The sequence below is a fragment of the Lachnellula hyalina genome (genome assembly GCF_007821495.1).
Source record: "Lachnellula hyalina strain CBS 185.66 chromosome Unknown contig00139, whole genome shotgun sequence".
In the NCBI taxonomy this organism is placed as follows: Eukaryota; Fungi; Ascomycota; class Leotiomycetes; order Helotiales; family Lachnaceae; genus Lachnellula; species Lachnellula hyalina.
This window is the reverse complement of record NW_022157253.1, coordinates 49,337-65,933: the sequence shown is the minus strand read 5'-3', so window position 1 is coordinate 65,933 and position 16,597 is coordinate 49,337. Positions and strand designations below refer to the sequence as shown.

At 45.9% G+C, this 16,597-nt stretch overlaps 4 protein-coding genes across 4 annotated transcripts; all 4 read left to right on the top strand.

Annotated features, from left to right (window-relative positions):
* Positions 1-1,187: 1,187 nt before the first annotated feature.
* fmo1_2 (Thiol-specific monooxygenase) lies at positions 1,188-2,643 on the top strand (the record flags this gene model as incomplete). Its single annotated transcript, XM_031151966.1, is given in 2 exon segments — positions 1,188-2,551; positions 2,562-2,643. The coding sequence occupies 2 exon segments, from the start codon at positions 1,188-1,190 to the stop codon at positions 2,641-2,643; spliced, it is 1,446 nt and encodes a 481-aa protein (XP_031003027.1).
* A 1,011-nt stretch (positions 2,644-3,654) lies between these two features.
* EIF4E2 (Eukaryotic translation initiation factor 4E type 2) lies at positions 3,655-4,823 on the top strand (the record flags this gene model as incomplete). Its single annotated transcript, XM_031151965.1, has 3 exons — positions 3,655-3,689; positions 3,757-4,572; positions 4,625-4,823. The coding sequence occupies 3 exons, from the start codon at positions 3,655-3,657 to the stop codon at positions 4,821-4,823; spliced, it is 1,050 nt and encodes a 349-aa protein (XP_031003033.1).
* A 1,014-nt stretch (positions 4,824-5,837) lies between these two features.
* LHYA1_G007032 (uncharacterized protein) lies at positions 5,838-7,404 on the top strand (the record flags this gene model as incomplete). Its single annotated transcript, XM_031151964.1, has 6 exons — positions 5,838-5,943; positions 5,998-6,072; positions 6,122-6,382; positions 6,590-6,741; positions 6,792-6,915; positions 6,977-7,404. The coding sequence occupies 6 exons, from the start codon at positions 5,838-5,840 to the stop codon at positions 7,402-7,404; spliced, it is 1,146 nt and encodes a 381-aa protein (XP_031003032.1).
* A 7,252-nt stretch (positions 7,405-14,656) lies between these two features.
* On the top strand, positions 14,657-16,038 carry LHYA1_G007031 (uncharacterized protein; the record flags this gene model as incomplete). Its single annotated transcript, XM_031151963.1, has 2 exons — positions 14,657-14,720; positions 14,747-16,038. 2 exons carry the CDS (start codon positions 14,657-14,659, stop codon positions 16,036-16,038), a joined length of 1,356 nt encoding a protein of 451 aa, XP_031003031.1.
* Positions 16,039-16,597: the final 559 nt, after the last annotated feature.

Below are 16,597 nucleotides of genomic sequence, written 5' to 3'. Positions count from 1 at the left end.
TTCAAATACAGACCCATAAGAGGTTCTCGCTCGCTTGAGAAAGGCTGGTGACGAAAACTCATTATCTTTCTGGTTCGTATCTGCCGGTATCGAACTCGTATGACCGTTTGTGGCAGGTGGAGCTGTAGTGGAAGTCTTTGGTGGGATTATAACTTCGGGGTCCCCTGCTGACTCTGGTTCTGGGTGGTCTATGTCGACTAATTGAACATCTCGAGAAGATTCTGGTCGGAACTAAATACCGAAGGTTAGCAAAAGTTCAATATATGGTCTAAGAGAACGTACCTGGAGAAGTAGCCTCTCTGTGAACTTCAGCTCGAATTCCACTCCCCTTCCGGGAGTCGAAATTTTGTTCTCATCTTGAATCCATTCTGCACCCTCCAGACACAGAACTATCTCATCACCACTGGCGATCCCAGATTTTGTAATTTGCTTTGCGCTTGAGCCTGCAAATTGCACCCTCACCTGCCCTCTCGTTCTCCGCAACCGGAAATCTGGTTCAGACAGTAGGAAGGCGACTGATCCAGTGGCAGAGCTGTAGGGCCATGTCAAAGTGACAATTGCTTTGATAGATCTTGAGCTTGGCGCCGCAAGAAGAGGAGTCAGCTGGGCGATCGGAATGTGGGCTGCGCTCTCTATTGTTGATCCTACGTTTGTCCTGATTGGGGGCTCCATTGTCAGGAGGTGAAGGGTTGTCCTCCAGATCGAAGATACACCATAGCTTTTTGAAGACGCGTGTTCTGTTCCACTTGTTTGGAGATCTAGATGTGTTTATCCTTAGATATTCGATATTCCTCAACGCGTAGTGTCTTTAATGTCGTGGAGGGATGACGCGAACGGCTGTATGAGGCTGGAGGGGACGCTAAGCCCGAAATACAGGGCGGTGAATCGCTATTGCATGGATATAAGTGGCAGAATGTGCTACTGTAAAACTTTCACATATTGCCCCACCTTTGCAGGCGTGCTTTTGAAGAATCACCTCACTTCACTCATTTAGTATTGTTACTTACCGGCACTTCCGTACTCAAGGCCTTCTCCTGTTCATCCTGTTTATTCCTTCCGTACCGTACATATTACTTCTCGTTATCAATTCATCCATAATTTAAAGGGATCTGTTAACTAGAAGCTCTAGCGACATTTGCACTTTTACTTCCTGCTAGCATATTACGCTACTCTTTGCACCTCAGGAGATGGGCTCAGTCTTAAGGGCAACAAGCCCTTTCAGTGTTAAAAGGGTTGCTATAATCGGTGCCGGTCCATCTGGACTCGCAGCAGCAAAGTTTCTGCGCGCAGAAGAGCATTTTGACACCATCGACATCTTCGAGCAGCAGTCTGAAGTTGGCGGGATCTGGCATTACACTCCTAGTTCAGGGGAGAAGGTACCGATTCCCTCAACCGACCCCAATATCCCACTTGAGAAACCGATATTGCCAGATGGATCAAAAGCGCCAATCTTTTCGAATCCCATGTATGAGCACTTGAATACAAATATACCCAAACAGTTGATGGGTTTCTCTGACCAGGCGTTTCCCGCGGAATCTCTACTCTTCCCAGCTCGGCAGGATGTCCAACAATATCTCGTGAAGTATTCTCAGGATATTAGGGATATCATCTCTTTCTCCACTCAGGTCGACGATGTTCGGCCACTGAAAGAGAGTCGCTGGGAAGTGATCACCAAGTCTACGATCACGGGAGTTTCCAAGACGAATGAATATGACGCCGTAATTGTTTCCAATGGTCACTACTCTGTGCCTCTCATTCCATCAGTCACCGGAATCGAGGCTTTCGACGCTGCGTATCCTAATCTCATAACACATTCTAAAATCTACCGTTCTCCAGAAAGTTTTACGGACAAGAAAGTCATAGTAGTGGGGAGCGGAGCGTCTGGCTTGGATATTGGAACGCAAATCAGTTTTGTTTCTAAGAAGCCCCTTTTATGCTCTGTCAGGTCACCATTACCACAGAAATTCGGTCAAGCAAAGGAAGAAGTGCCTCCCATCGCTGAATATTTGGTAGAGGAAAAAGGGGTTCGGTTCGAAGATGGGCGTATAGAGAAAGATATCGATGCCATCGTGTACTGCACAGGATACTTCTACTCCTATCCGTTTCTGAAGGCACTTGATCCAACAGTTACGAATGGTCGTCGAGCCGTTGGAGTTTATGAGCATGTATTCGACATCGCGCACCCAACGCTTGCTTTCTTGGCATTGACTCAGAAAGTTATACCATTCCCAATTGCCGAAATTCAATCGGCAGCGATTGCCGGAGTCTGGTCAAACAGGCTCGAGTTACCTACACAGGAGAAAATGCAAACATGGGAGAAGAAACGGGTAGAAGAGGCGGGTGAGGGAACGAACTTTCACGTGTTCGGGTACCCAAAAGATGCCGAATATATCAATGGGTTCCATGACTGGGTAAAGCTTTCTGGCTTTAAAAAGGAGCCTACATATTGGGGCCCAGAACAACTTTGGTGCAGGGAGATATATGCAGATGTGAGGAAAAAGTGGGTGGAAACAGGAAGTATTGCAAAATCGATGGAGGAGCTGGGATTCAAGTTTGATCAGGATGAATGGAATCGTCGTTGAAATTGCGCTAGAGAATGATATCCACATAGACACAGCTAGCCCTGAATTAAAGGATAGATGAAAGAATGAAACCGCCGGTCAACCAGTGATGGTGATACTTTCATGGAGATGGCTAGCACAGCGTCTTTCAATCGTGTATCCACGTGACACATTCATTGCTGGATTGCATCAATCCCCGCAGAGGCAAAAATTTGAAGTTTTGATCAATTCATAATGCTGTGACTACAACATGGAGTATCAGCAACGGCATAAATCTAGGTCTAAGAGGTTCTGACGCGCTGAAAATTCATCAGACATTTTGCCAAAAGATATATCTCAAGATCAACCGATACGTGCAAGCACGATAGCTGATTCGTATTACCAGAGTATGTGTTTTCCTCATATGAATATATAGAATAGGAGAAGCTACATACATTAATTCCTCCTCGGCAGCATGCCTTAGCTATTGATGCTTGATTGTATGTTTCCATCATAAGGTCATCATCATTTCGTGGAAGCCAGCTGTAACAGCGGCCCTCGGGACGATGGTTTTAAAGTGGTGCTTTGATCTTGACCTCTCATCGGAGGTGCCAGCTGAGTAGTAGAGTTCAAGCCGACACAGATTTGAGTTGGAGGTCTTGCTGTTGAAGAAGGAAAAGAAGAAGCGAAGCCGTTGGAGAAGAATATTTTATACCGACAATGACGCTAAGGTACACTAGCTCTAGCCTTTTGTGTCGCCCCACTCCACCGCCATACCATTCCAAACTGCAGGCACGCCAACTCTGCATTAACTTACATACAAACCAACATTTTACTGCCAAATACGCCAAATTGAGAATAATACCCCCTCTTCGCACGATATCTACGAGCTTTCACAAAATCACCTAATAATACCTCAGATCGCTTCGCCAACGAAAAACGCAACATCGTCTCATTCATTACCACCACCCAACTCGAAACTCCGCCGATTGCACTCCCTTGCCAAAACGAACAGCTTCTTCTAAAGTCACCCGTCGTCCCACAAGCTCTAGACTACGAGGTTGCGCAGCTCTTGCGACCACTCTTCAACTCGAAATCCCTTCAATTTCTCGGAATGGATAAGGATAACCTGTGGACCCGCCGCTCGAAGTAAGTTTTTCACCAACCCCAATTGTGGACCTTGCAGGCGCAAGACTAACCACTATTTCTTCAATAGCACCAGCAAGCTCTCTCTATCCACAGGTAATCCTTCTGCCAACGGCGCCCCTCTTTCAAACGATCATCCTGTTCGACCCTACACCCTAGGAAGGCGCCATGGAGATACCTCTTCCCATAGTAACAAGAACCCTTTCGGGGCCATGTCCCCTTCGACGACCTCTATAGCTTCCCCAACCGCAGGCGCATCCAGCGCGTTTGGCCTCGGTTCAGGCGCATTCGCATCTTTCGGAGCTGCCAAGACCCCGAAGACTCCCGGAAGTGCACTGGACTTTGGAAGTGTAGTCGGATCTGGAAAAACCCCGACTTTGGAGAAACAGTTCAAAGACCTAGCATCCAGGCCTTCCAAATCCTCCCTCACCGAGAGCTCCAAAAACTCAACAACTCCTACACACACTTTGAGGGATAGCTGGGTATTCTGGTTTCGGCCACCAATTTCAAAGTCCAATGGCTTTGTAGAGTATGAAAAGACTCTGCATGCCATAGCAAGCTTTGATACGATTGAAGACTTCTTCAATGTCTATCATCACTTGAAGCGCCCCTCGACTTTACCTCTTGTCTCTGATTACCACATTTTCAAGAGAGGCATTCGGCCAGTTTGGGAGGACGACGAGAACAAGAAGGGTGGTAAGTGGATTGTAAGACTGAAGAAGGGGGTTGCAGACAGATACTGGGAGGATCTGGTTTACGCTATTATCGGCGACCAATTCGCAGAAGCCAGCGAGGAGGTCTGCGGAGCTGTCCTCAGCGTTCGCAATGGAGAGGATATCTTGAGTATATGGACCAGTGTAGATGGCGGGAGGGTTCTCAGAATCAGGTATGTTTCAATTTCTTGTGCAGATCTAAGAGATCGCTAACATCTTTCTCAGAGAGACTATGAAGCGAATTCTAGCCTTCCCTCCAGATACCAAGGTCGAATGGAAGAGTCATGATTCAAGTATTGCGCAGAGAACAGCAATCGACGATGCTCGCAAGGACAAAGCTAATCAGCATAGCCATAACTCTCCCATTGCCGCGCGCAATGGTCACAAAGACAACGATCATGCCTCTTACGTCGACAAGAAGTAAAATCAATAGTCCTTCTGGTTTATGAGCGATCTATTTGGTATAGGTCAATGGATGCCCCTCATGTCAATGATTATTTCTGTGTACAAGTAATTTTGGGTTGCATAATTGGAAAAGCGTATGGAAACGTTTCATGACGGCGATTTATTCCCTCTTTTCGGGTTTGGCACCAGCGGGTTGGCTTCAGCACGGAGGTTGTGTGTATCATAAGGAAGGAGAGCTAGCGGGACTCTCATCTAAGTGGTTGTTACGCTTCGAATTGAAGCAGGCATAAAAGCAATCCAAATAAGCATGTCTTGAAATCTACAACTTTCGTTGTCTGATTTGAGAACAACATTCAACAACATATATAGTAGATATGTCAATATTGACCCAAAACATCTTCCGAATTTAAACCTAAAAGCCTCTAACAGAACTATCCCCGCAATACTGTGACGCCAAAGCGTAGGGCACTGCAGCTAAATAGCTTCAAGAGCGTCATCGCATGTTTCTTCGTGAGATCAAGCTCTTGCAGAATCGGATATCTCACTACCTACGCTGTTCTGCAACCATCTCAGGGAATCCATCGACGTGCGTTTGCACATTGTCATCGATGTAAGGTAGGTAGGTAGGTAATTTATTAGTTCCATGAAGTGGAACAGTATTGAGGTAGGTTGTATGTTGACAGAAGAGCTGCATGCGAAGCGTGACGTGACGTGAATACGTAGACCTATAGGGGACGTCCGAAAGAAGACGGCGGCATGCCGCCTCGGACAAAAGTAGTTTAGACTTGTCTGGCATGCTGTTAGCAAATCTGATTCGCCCGGTGAACAATCTCATCTGCTTATGGGACTTTGCCGCTCGCCTGTTTCGGCGACCGACAAACACTGCCCGCCTGCCTTCAGCTCCTGCCTACCTATAGAGCATATCAAGCAGGTCCACACACACTCTTCAGCATGAATCATTCCTCTCTTATATATAGAGGGCTCCCCAATTTCCATCGACCATGCTCCAAGATACATAAGCTCAGATATAGCCATGTCCTGCAATTCCTCCCAGCCCGGGCCAACGCCATTGGAACTCGAAGGCGTGAAGCAAAGGTTGAAAAGGAAAGCCGAGCTGCTTGAAGGCTTCTTGTTGGATCGTGAGTACTAGCAATTCAATGGTCAGGAGCCCCCGGTTTCTAATAAGGAATCAGGAGCACCTTCCGCAGAAGGATGTCGAATACTACACCAAAGGATTCGTGTTGTGGAAAACGAAATCGCAAAAGCAGGTCAGTGATGGTATTGCACTTCTTGAATTTAGCCTGACATTTCTACTAGGAATTTCTGAGGCAGCTTATAATTGGCTCAAGCTTGCGGGTTTCGATGCTCCCCTTTCACCCACATGGAGTCAGGAAAGCATGCTCAAAACAATGTGCATGTCTGCTACTAGACCTGTGGAGATGGTTATAACTCGTCCAGTGGATACAAATCTTCGTACTTCCAAGAAGAGACCACATATAATCGATCTTGAATCAGACACCCCAGCCATTGGATGCGGAAAAGATCTCGCGCCTTGTGAAACTAAAAATGGAGGCAGCAGTAAGTTTCCTCCGATTACAGCGAGATACTCGGCGCCTTGCAATTGCCCTTTCTGTTTTCGATAAAGGAAGAAGTACTCCTGCCAATGTCTCACAAACTATGGAAAATCTAGATAACACATCACGGCCCTTCTGGCGTTGGACAGCATTCGTATTTTATACTATAACTCACTATAAATTATTATCTTACTAACGAGAAGCTTCTTAGGACCCTATAGCACTCTTCGCGGTGGGTTTCTGACTCCTCCCTTGGCCCTCAATGCCCTGCCTATAGCCGCTTCTTCGCAGCCTTCAAAACGGATGAAAATGGCCTCAAAAGAAAGCCATCCTTGCTTGCGATGCAAAATACTCAAGAAGAAGGTTGGCAATACCACATCTAGATGGGTAGACCCCAAACTAATGACACTTAGTGTGATTTTCTTCAGCAGTGTGCTCACTGTCCTCAGCGAAGCTGTGACAGTGGAAACGATCATTGGAAAGTCTTGGGCTGTTTCCGAGGCCCTTTAAAAGACCTGTCCTCGGTATTCTGCCCAGGTATGGCATTTGCGACAGTTTCGTGATCTTCTTCGACATAGAATCAGACTAACAACTCCAGATTTTGCAAGGTCACCCAGCAGAGTCTTGAAGTTCGCATCTGGTGGTTCTCAGACCATCAATTTCATGCTATTCAAATCCACGGTGTCTGCTACGAAAAAGAAGCGAATATTTCGTCTGATCAAAACTAGGGACGATTTCTCTAAACTTGCCAATTCCTCCTGGGAAAATCTCGACGTTCGTGGGTCCCTTTGCCGAGAGGCCGCAAGTACCCATGTCCTGACTGAGAATGATCTCACTGACGAGACCCTTCCACTGGAAGAGTACGAAACGGCATGGGCTGTGCTTCAGGCTGTGGCTATGGATGCAAAGTACTTGGGACGAACCGAGTACAACTTTTTTAGGCTTATACAGCTTGGTAACAGAGCCGTAAAAGAAGACCCTGTGAGTCTTGAAAACTTTCCGAGGGCGAAGAAGCAAGCCTGCTGACTATTTCTAGGAAACATGGGAAATATTTCGCAAGTCTAAAGTCCTACTGCGGCAGGCTGTCGAGATATACCTTCTGGAAAGCCTTTGTCGACAGATCGCTCTGGGGACTCTTTCGGGTCCGCCGCCATTCTGTCCGTCAAGACTACCAGCGTCCAAAGCTCTAATACTGGTCGATATCAAAGACGACTTGGAGACTTTTCTCTCCGCCTTTGAGGCAATCTGCTCGGGGCGTGCAAAACTTGCAGGCTCTGCACAATTCTCGTGCTTCTATGCTCTTCTCGTCTTCAGCGTCGTGAAATCCGTGTTGATCGATGCATATGCTACCAGGAGTCAAAGCGATTACGTGGACCCGTGGAACGAATCTTATTCTCTTCGAATCACCAGTGCCTTCAAGGCGCTGGTTGGCGTATTCACTTCTTCCTCAAGTAAGTAACCTTCTCCCATAAACATTCCCTACTTCAGACATCTCAGGAGCGCAGTCGACTGCTACTTGGAACGGTGTCTCAAGCCCGTAGAACATTATTCCAACTCCCCCACTTCCACCACACCAGGCAATACCACCAGTACTGACTCCAAGACCTTGATTTACAGAGGTAGATGTGATACTGCAAAACGAAAACAGTGTTACGCCAGACATCTCTCGTAACTCGTTTCGTGAATGTCGGGAAATGGTTCATTTAGATAAGTGGGAAAAACGAGGTCTCAAGTCCACGAAAGATTTCCTCCTCAATCTTGGGTCTTGTGTTTTCTCCGGTGGGATCTACAAGTAAGCAACCTTTTCCTCTGGTTCTCCTTGATTCTGCTGTGTTAGGATTCCCGAAGAATCATCAATCTTCTCGGCTCTCGCTCTTCAAGGGAGATGAAGTACTGACCCATTGTAGTGGATTTTTTGTACAAAGATCCGGGCTCGAAACAATTCCAAAGTATCAGCCAATGTCCCCATCACGCAAACATCCAACAATTAGCGAAGATAGCATGCTTCACACCTTTTCAGTGGTTCCTAAGTCGCCCTCAATTTTTCGACGAGATCTGAGTCCCAATAGCACAAAAACACTGTCTCCTGAGCCAAACGAGTCGACCCGCATGGCCAGGAGTCCCAGCAACCCGAGTTCTATCAACTCGAAAAGTACTAATTTCTCAACATTTACCTTTGTAAGCCATGGCGAGGGCTCTAAACGTGATCATTGTCATCGTCGAGGACCTCTGGATCAATCGACATTCAATAAGGCAAAAGAGGTCCGGAGGGTCGGTGCTTGCTGGAATTGTTGGCTGATGAAGGTTCCGGTAAGCTCTTACCTCTATTGTTGAGATGCTGAACAGTTGCTAAGCTGAATTACAGTGCTCTCTGGGCGATCCTTGTGGCAGATGCAAAAATATTCTCAGTCACTCTCCTTTAGAACTTTGTAGTAGAGCACCCCTTACTATACACACGGGGGTCTTCTTTCCAGGTCAGATTCGTCGTGCCTAAACCCATCACTCCAAAACTCACCTAGTTGCAGAATTTCTCCACCCCCAACTCAATGCATTTGCGATAAATACGTATATCAACGACAACGTTTCTCATTCCATCGGGAATCCATTCTTAGTCGAGGTAACATGGATTGGCGACAGATCGATCAAGCTACTTGCGACTGCATTTGTTCCTTATCCTCAAGCATGGGCTCAACAGCAATACCAAGACAGATCTGGGCAACCTTTGGGTGTGGAGTCTTTGCCAGTAGGCTTCCTCCCTTCAGACGATCCTGCGGTGGAAGAAGCTTGCTTAGCTCATTTTGAGTTCATCTTGGAAGACCCTTCCTTTCCAAATTTGCTCACCGGATATCGGTCACCTCTCTCAAAACAAATTCTGGAGGCTGTTTGCGGTCTCTACCATTCAACGGTATGTTCGTATTGTCTTCATTGCTGCAACAGTTCTAATTCTGTGGATAGAAGCATCCTCTGCTGCACGACGTTCTCTTGTTTTATCTCATCATATATACTATAAAACGTCCAATTCTATTTACGCAGTCGTCAGCAGCAACTATCATTGGGAAGCTTGAGGAATATCACCCCCAATCGCAACACTATTCTTCTCGACTGCTTAACCGACAAGTTAAACGAGTCATCCATCATGCTAGTGTAGAATTCCTAAAGCGAGTACTCAGGCAGTTAGAGAAATTCCTGAGGAGCCGACAGGAGTCTACATGGTTGATGTGCTTTGCCTCATTTATTATCCTCTGCCTCTGCCTAGAGCTGATTCAGGTTCAGGCAGAGGCTCATATCACTACACTCAAATCCACTTCACTATTACCAGAATGTTTGAACGAAGAGCCTCAAAGGTGCTGTGAATCAATGGACAGGGTGTTCTTTTCACAACTCGTTCAAATATTCCACTCGGTCTATCGAACGCATAATGGAGGACTAAATCCTTTGTCGAAAGATCCTCCAGCAAGTTTGGACGAGCAACTTGATAAGCCAGCAATAGATTTCTTCAAGAGAATTCGATGCATTTTATATGATGGTATGACTTAACAATCCGATATTTGAGACTTTACTAATGTCCCTAGGCAATTTGTTACAAGAACACAATAAGCTACTAAAGTTTGATCAAGGGTCTGAATTGTTTGCGCAAAACAATTCGGGACGACTGGTTTCCAAATTCCTAACTACGTTCACTGGCCCGCAAAATGGCTCGGAAGCTTGACATCGAATCATGTTCAGAGCCCAGAACATTCACCGTACACGCTACTCGAGGTGATGATTGGACACAAAATCATCACTAATTTGTCATGTGCCAGGCGGAGTGGAAATCTCAAGGAATTACAATGGAGTTTACGGAAGGAGTTGGGTGACTCTTACTAGGAGAACCATCAGGAGTTTGGGAACATTCACACAAGTACGGTGCCGGACCAAGTCATGGAGCGGCATAGAGGGCACATAATATCAGTTCGCTGTATTGTTGGGCTGAGTCATAGCCTGCATGTTGAAGTAGCATTGCAAATATGCTTCCGGTCCTGTTTCACACCAAAACTGATGGTCGTTATTGCGGAATGTGATAAAGAGTTGGGTGTGTCGAATATTTCAGACTCACTATGAATTACTGCAGAGTTTGAGACCACATATTTACTTTCATGTTCAGTCAGTAAACTATTGAAGTGGTGAAGAGTGCAAGACGGACATACTGCAGTACTGGAAAAAGCAAACATTGAAAAAATACTCCCATACAGCTGAGGATCAATGGAAGGAAACCGTGGGCTGCAAATCAAAGAAATGCATAGTGTTAAGGTTGGAAATAGCTCTTCATCCTCGGCATAAAATGCTGACCAATTCCTCGTAGCATCGTGATGTGAACAAGTATGATTGTACTCCCTTGACTGACTCATTATGCGTACAATTAATGAAAACCGAACCCGGGAGCATGTCGGAAGAACTGTGTTTAATCGTCGATGATCAAAGATTTATCTAGACTCAGGCCCAGAAAACGAAGCACCATCGTTAGGCCGATCGATGTTACAGATTATGAGGGCAAAGGATATGGAAAGCATGGATTAGAAGAAAAAGGAAGACGATTCATGGTTCTGAGTTATGTGCTTCGAGGAGGCGCTGTGATCATACCTTCCCAAATCATTGCGAACTCACTGCCATCATGGCGAACGTTCGCCCCTGCCTCGAAGCATGAAAGTCAGCGAGATCTCCCTCTGAACAAAAACCAGTCACACGTCCTTGAACTTTCCACCAACACAACATCAGGTCGTGCCAACATACCACATGAGCTCTTAATTCCATACGTTTGACGTTGAAAACTTCATTTTTACGTCGAATACATTATTCACACCTACCTGCTTGCCTTTCCGCAGCCCAGGCTGCTGCCCCACGAAACCTCGCATTCTTTCAAGTCTGCAAGTGGAGCAACAACACCCTCAGTCTTCCGGTATACCGAAGTGTTCTTAGCAACACAGGTTAACATCCTCCAATATGCATATGAAATCCTACGATAATCTGAAGAAGAGTATCCGGAAGCGGCTATCTTCGAAAAGAACTCCCCTCGATACGACCACAAATTTCACCATCGAAAGCAATGACCCTCATATCGAGTACATTGAGCATCATCTCAAATCAAAGAGTCATGACACGCTAGTCTGTCGCAACCCACAGCCTGAGCCAAGTACTGGCAGTCTGGATATCTTCCTGAACGCCAAGCAGCATCAACGGCAAGTAAAAGTTGATAGCATAATCGCACGAGTCTATGCATACTTATCAGAGCCTCTGAGTCCGAAAGGCAAGGATGAATTTCCTACTCTTGAAGCATTGAAGGCTCTATCGAATGAAGTAAGTAGCGTTCCACACCATTGTTTTATTTTTTGAACCAATTCGGTGTCCTTCTTCCCACGTCTTTGAAGTCATGAGACAATCAACAACTTTGTTAACATTACTGACTACTATGAACTGCAGATGGCGTTGAATGAAGACCATACGACGATCGAGGAAGTGGGTGAAGTCTCTGCTGCTTCGATTTGGAGAAAGGTTGCTATGATATCAGGAGACTTATCATCGAAAGAACCACAGCCACCACCTCGATATCTCGAGGATCTCAAGACTCAGCAATACTCGGTACTCATTCAAGATCTCAGGACTAGATTGATGCAGTCTGGAGGTAAGAATATGATGATTCCACTCCCTATTTTGGCCTATTTAGAGAGCACTCAACCTACCCCCACCCCGCGTTTCCAGGTTTCGTTAATGAGTAGTTGGAAGCAAGAAATACTAATTTCATGTTTTCCGCAGGTCGACACACTCAACATTATCTTGACATTACTGCAGCGTTGGAAGCAAAGTATCAAACACTGCTAAAGAGGCGCAAAGATGAGCCGCATCCAGCAACAGCAGAAGAGGTCAATGAGCTTTTGAGGGGTAAGTACATACGAGGAGCTCAAGAATAGTGTTGAGTATTGACTAAAACGTCGATTTTTTAGGCCAGGAAGAACTCCAGAATCCCTGGGCAGCCTCTACTTCATTGATTGGAATGCTCCCAAACAAGGGGCTGTTGATGAAGGTTACAGATCAGTTGAGCAAAGTCAAAATTCGCGATCCAGCAGTTGGATTCTTGTCGGATGCTTGGGATGGCAATCTGGATACATTTGAGGGCAGGGCTAGACTCATCAACAACCACGTTAATCTTCAAGAAGGAGAACCCTCCATTTTCATTCCCACGACCAGCTCTGTTTCAGACTTCGTAAGAATGCATATCCCTTGTCTTGTTTCTCGAGACAAAGTCGTTCGAAAATACATGGGATCACCCGAGTCCGCGGTCATGGTTCATATCATCAAGTAAGTTTCATTATCTTATTCTATAATGCTTCACTGTTTTCGAAACATTAGTGGTACCGTGTTGCTTGGAATTGAAGTGCCGGCTTTTCACGAGGCTTACTCCCTTCAATTTCAAAACTACAGTTCCCAAATAATGCTAACTCTCTGACTTCTTCACAGCGGTTCCGCAAGATTAGATTCTGGCTGGCCCGTCATACGAATGCGCAAACAAGTCATTCGGTATAAAACAAGTTTACCATCCGATTCGAGCTCCATGGACTTTGAAAACCAGTGGTACCTGCCATTTCGTATAAGCCCTGACCAGATTGTGGGCAGTTGGAAGTGGTCGGAGATCCTGAAATACATGGAGGAGAACGAGTGCAATTATATTCAATGGCACAATAACGTTGCTGTGCCTGCATTTGAGGAGCATGAGAAGGCAAGGGAGAAAGTGCTTTAAAAGCCCCTCGAGCGAGCGGAGTTATAGAGGCCACAGTATTACAATACCCATTGGCACGGAGTCTTAGCCTGAAGTCGGGAAACATCAGGTGCTACCAGAGCATTAGAGGTCATTATCAGATTCTTTTCGGGAAGCAAAAGAAAAGGAATACTTATTAGGGATGGAAGCAATGATTCATTGCCAATAAATATGCCCCTTTATCAAGCTCCTTTAGTGAATGTTCATCACCCAGTGACCTTTACCTCAGTTTGGCCCACAACCATCACACGCGCTGGAGGTTCTCTTTTCATCATTCCATTAGATTAACTTCCTCTTCTGGGCCCCACCCCCGAAATTTTGTCTATTCTCTAACCTCTAACCCGCCCCTTCTTGCACGGCTCAAGGTTTCTTTGAATTTAAACAATTATCCTTCGAGAAAGAGATCAACTCTCTATTCTAAGCCTGTCCTCTTTGACTTCAACGATACCTCACATTCACACCTCGGGACATCTTCCCTTCTACAAAACATCTCAACTCTCACCCAGTTCCATAATATTTCACGTAGGAGGAATCCAGCTTGTCTCAACCTCGACGCAGGCGCTACCACTTCCGCTTATATCACTCGTCCACCGACTAGGTACTCAAGTATCTCTTTTACAACAGCTCAAGCAATCCATTCTACTGAGCTTCATTTAAACGGATACCTGTTTCTCAGCTTCGCATCTTCGACCTCATCTCACATGTCAGTCGACTTCTACAACGGCGCTTCCATATTCACTGGATCGTGTTTTTCAAGTGAATGTACAGCAGGTTCCTTGACTCTCTGCTCTCAGCTCTCTATTTCTTAAACTTCAACTTTTCCACCTCACTTCTTCATTTTCGAAACAGCAGTACCGTATTTCCCATATTTACTTGATCAAGCACTCTGATCTACCAACCAACATCTATCACTCGAGTCCTTTTCTTCAACGATTTAAATACTCCCTTCTACTTTATTCAACCCTACTTCTCAAGGACATATCGGAATGATTCTCGAATAGGGAACGCATGGAAGCGTTGTTTGACAACCTCACCTTCTTCGAATCGACTCACACGTTGCCTCGGCCTTCTCTGCAGTATCTTATCAACTTCAGCTTACACGTATCTCATTATTACTCGACGTTATTCAAAATTGCTGACAGAAAATCGGCTCCGCCGCGTGCTGTCTGCTTGGTACTCGCTCAAATCTTTCGACTGCAACTCTATCAGCATTTTGACACCTTGCACCTGTCAACAAACAAACATAATCCTCCAATTCCGGACCGGAGACTTAGTCTACGCTCTCAGTTTTAAAGTGTTTCGTCTTCAATCTGGCAATCAAGCTGCGCTCCCTCAATTTCGGCCACACGATGTAAGTATCGTTCAGCTTGAGCTTTACTACTGGTACCAGTCGCTAACGTAGACAGGTCTCTTCATCAACATATCGCGGAAGGTTTAGGTGCCTCTTTGAGAGAATGTTGTGGCGGCGATACGGACTACGAATCCCTGATGGCTGCCACTAAACGACTTCCTGATCTGGTTCCTTCTCTGTGTTCAAATCAAGACAAAGATGGTAAATGCCGCTGTGAAATTTCAAAGACTGGGGACTAACGTCTTTTAAAGATATAATGGGCTCTCCTGATGAAGATGATATGGCAACCGAGGGTGGCAAGCTCGCGGTGGCTGCCGATGTTTCCGAGCCGGCAGAAAGCTCAATGTCTGGCAGAGATAGTGCCAACCTGCTATTGGATATTTCTGATGACGGAAGTGACGGTGAAGGGGTCATGGGCAATAAGGACGTCAAACGCAAAGCCTCTATGGACCATTCCGACAAGCATAATGCAAAGATTCCAAGAATCGGCAGCCAAAACCCCTCAGAATCTGCCGAAATTCCCACAGATAATGATGATCAAGCTTCCATTGCGAGTGAAGCTTCGAACAATGCAGAATCTCCTACTGAGGACAATGAAGTGCATGACAGCACAGATATCCTTAAAGACAAGGGCCACTCAACTGTCGTTAATCTGCTCGAAAAGAGACTAAGAGGATCTAGGGGCATCAAGTCGCAGGAAAACCTCAAATACTGCCTCAGAATGATAGATGTTTTGAAATTGAAGTACAAAGAGGCGTTGGGCTACAAGGAAAAATCTAGAAAGGGCCGCAAGGGATGCCACCCGTTCACTAAAGAAGAGTTTATGGCACGTCTTGGTGGGCGACTTGGAGAAGAGGAAAATATTCACCCTTGGGCGACACCATCAGATCCGACTGGTATACCAGGTCTTGTTATGAGAGCGTGGGATGAAATTAGTCAATGTCAAATCAAGGACCCACGGTGTGGCTTTCTTTCTGGTTCCTCGGACGCCTATCTCGATGACTTCGATGGACGCAAGCTCGCCATTACAAGGCACTCTGAATGGGTTCAGCGTAAGAAGACTGCCTTCATCTCAACTACGAGTAGCCTAAAAGAAATCTTTAACACGCGCATTCCACATTTCAAACGACGACAGGAAAAGAAAAAGATACCAGATAACACTAAGCTCACGCTTATCAACACACGGGCTCGTCTGGCTGCTGGCTTACCAATTCTGAGGATGGAGGAGGAGCTTAAATATTATAAGGTTACTAACACGTATGGCAACCCCTTTGATGTTCAGTATAGGGGCAACAGCTTCTACGAGCACGAGTATCTTATGCCTTTCTCTATCGGCCCTGAGCAGATCGTAGGCACTTGGGCTCTCCGAGACATCGAAGCATGGATTGCAAATCACGGCGGAACCTACGAAAACTGGTTTGATATGGTTGGCATTCCAGCCTTCCAAGAGCACGAGAGAGTGAGACTCGGGGGAATTGCGACTGTATGCAAGTCCGGCTGCGATTGCTGCGGACAGTGACGGGAAAAGCAGCCAGCTCGAATACGACACAGGAGTTTGGAGCAGGTGACGCCGCATTACTGCATTGCTTGGACGGGAAGAGAATTGTGTACGGAATGGATGGCGTTATTTGCGTAGGGGGGAATTTATTACAGGGAAGTCTTCTACGCGTATTTATGATGGAAATTGGGGGATATATCTAGGAGTCAATTGCGGATCTTATTTACAGCGACGTATGGGAGGATTATCAATTATAGCGCATCATCTGGAGGAAATGCGAAGAATCGAGAGGTCATTAATGGCATATCAAAACCAATGAAAACATATTTCATATTTCATTCTCAATTTCAAAACAGCCTCTCCCCTTCCTACCCCGCCCCCATTTCGAGGTTCTTGGTATGCTTCATATGCCTTTTCGGGCACTCATGTAAGTGAGACTTCTCAATGAAAAATGAAGGATAGCAGGAATAGACAACACTTGCATCTATTACCCTCGGGGGCTTCTGCCCTCACCCAATAATGATATTTTCGGGGAAGGGCAAAAGCGCTATTTACAATAAACGTCAAAACAATGAGATCA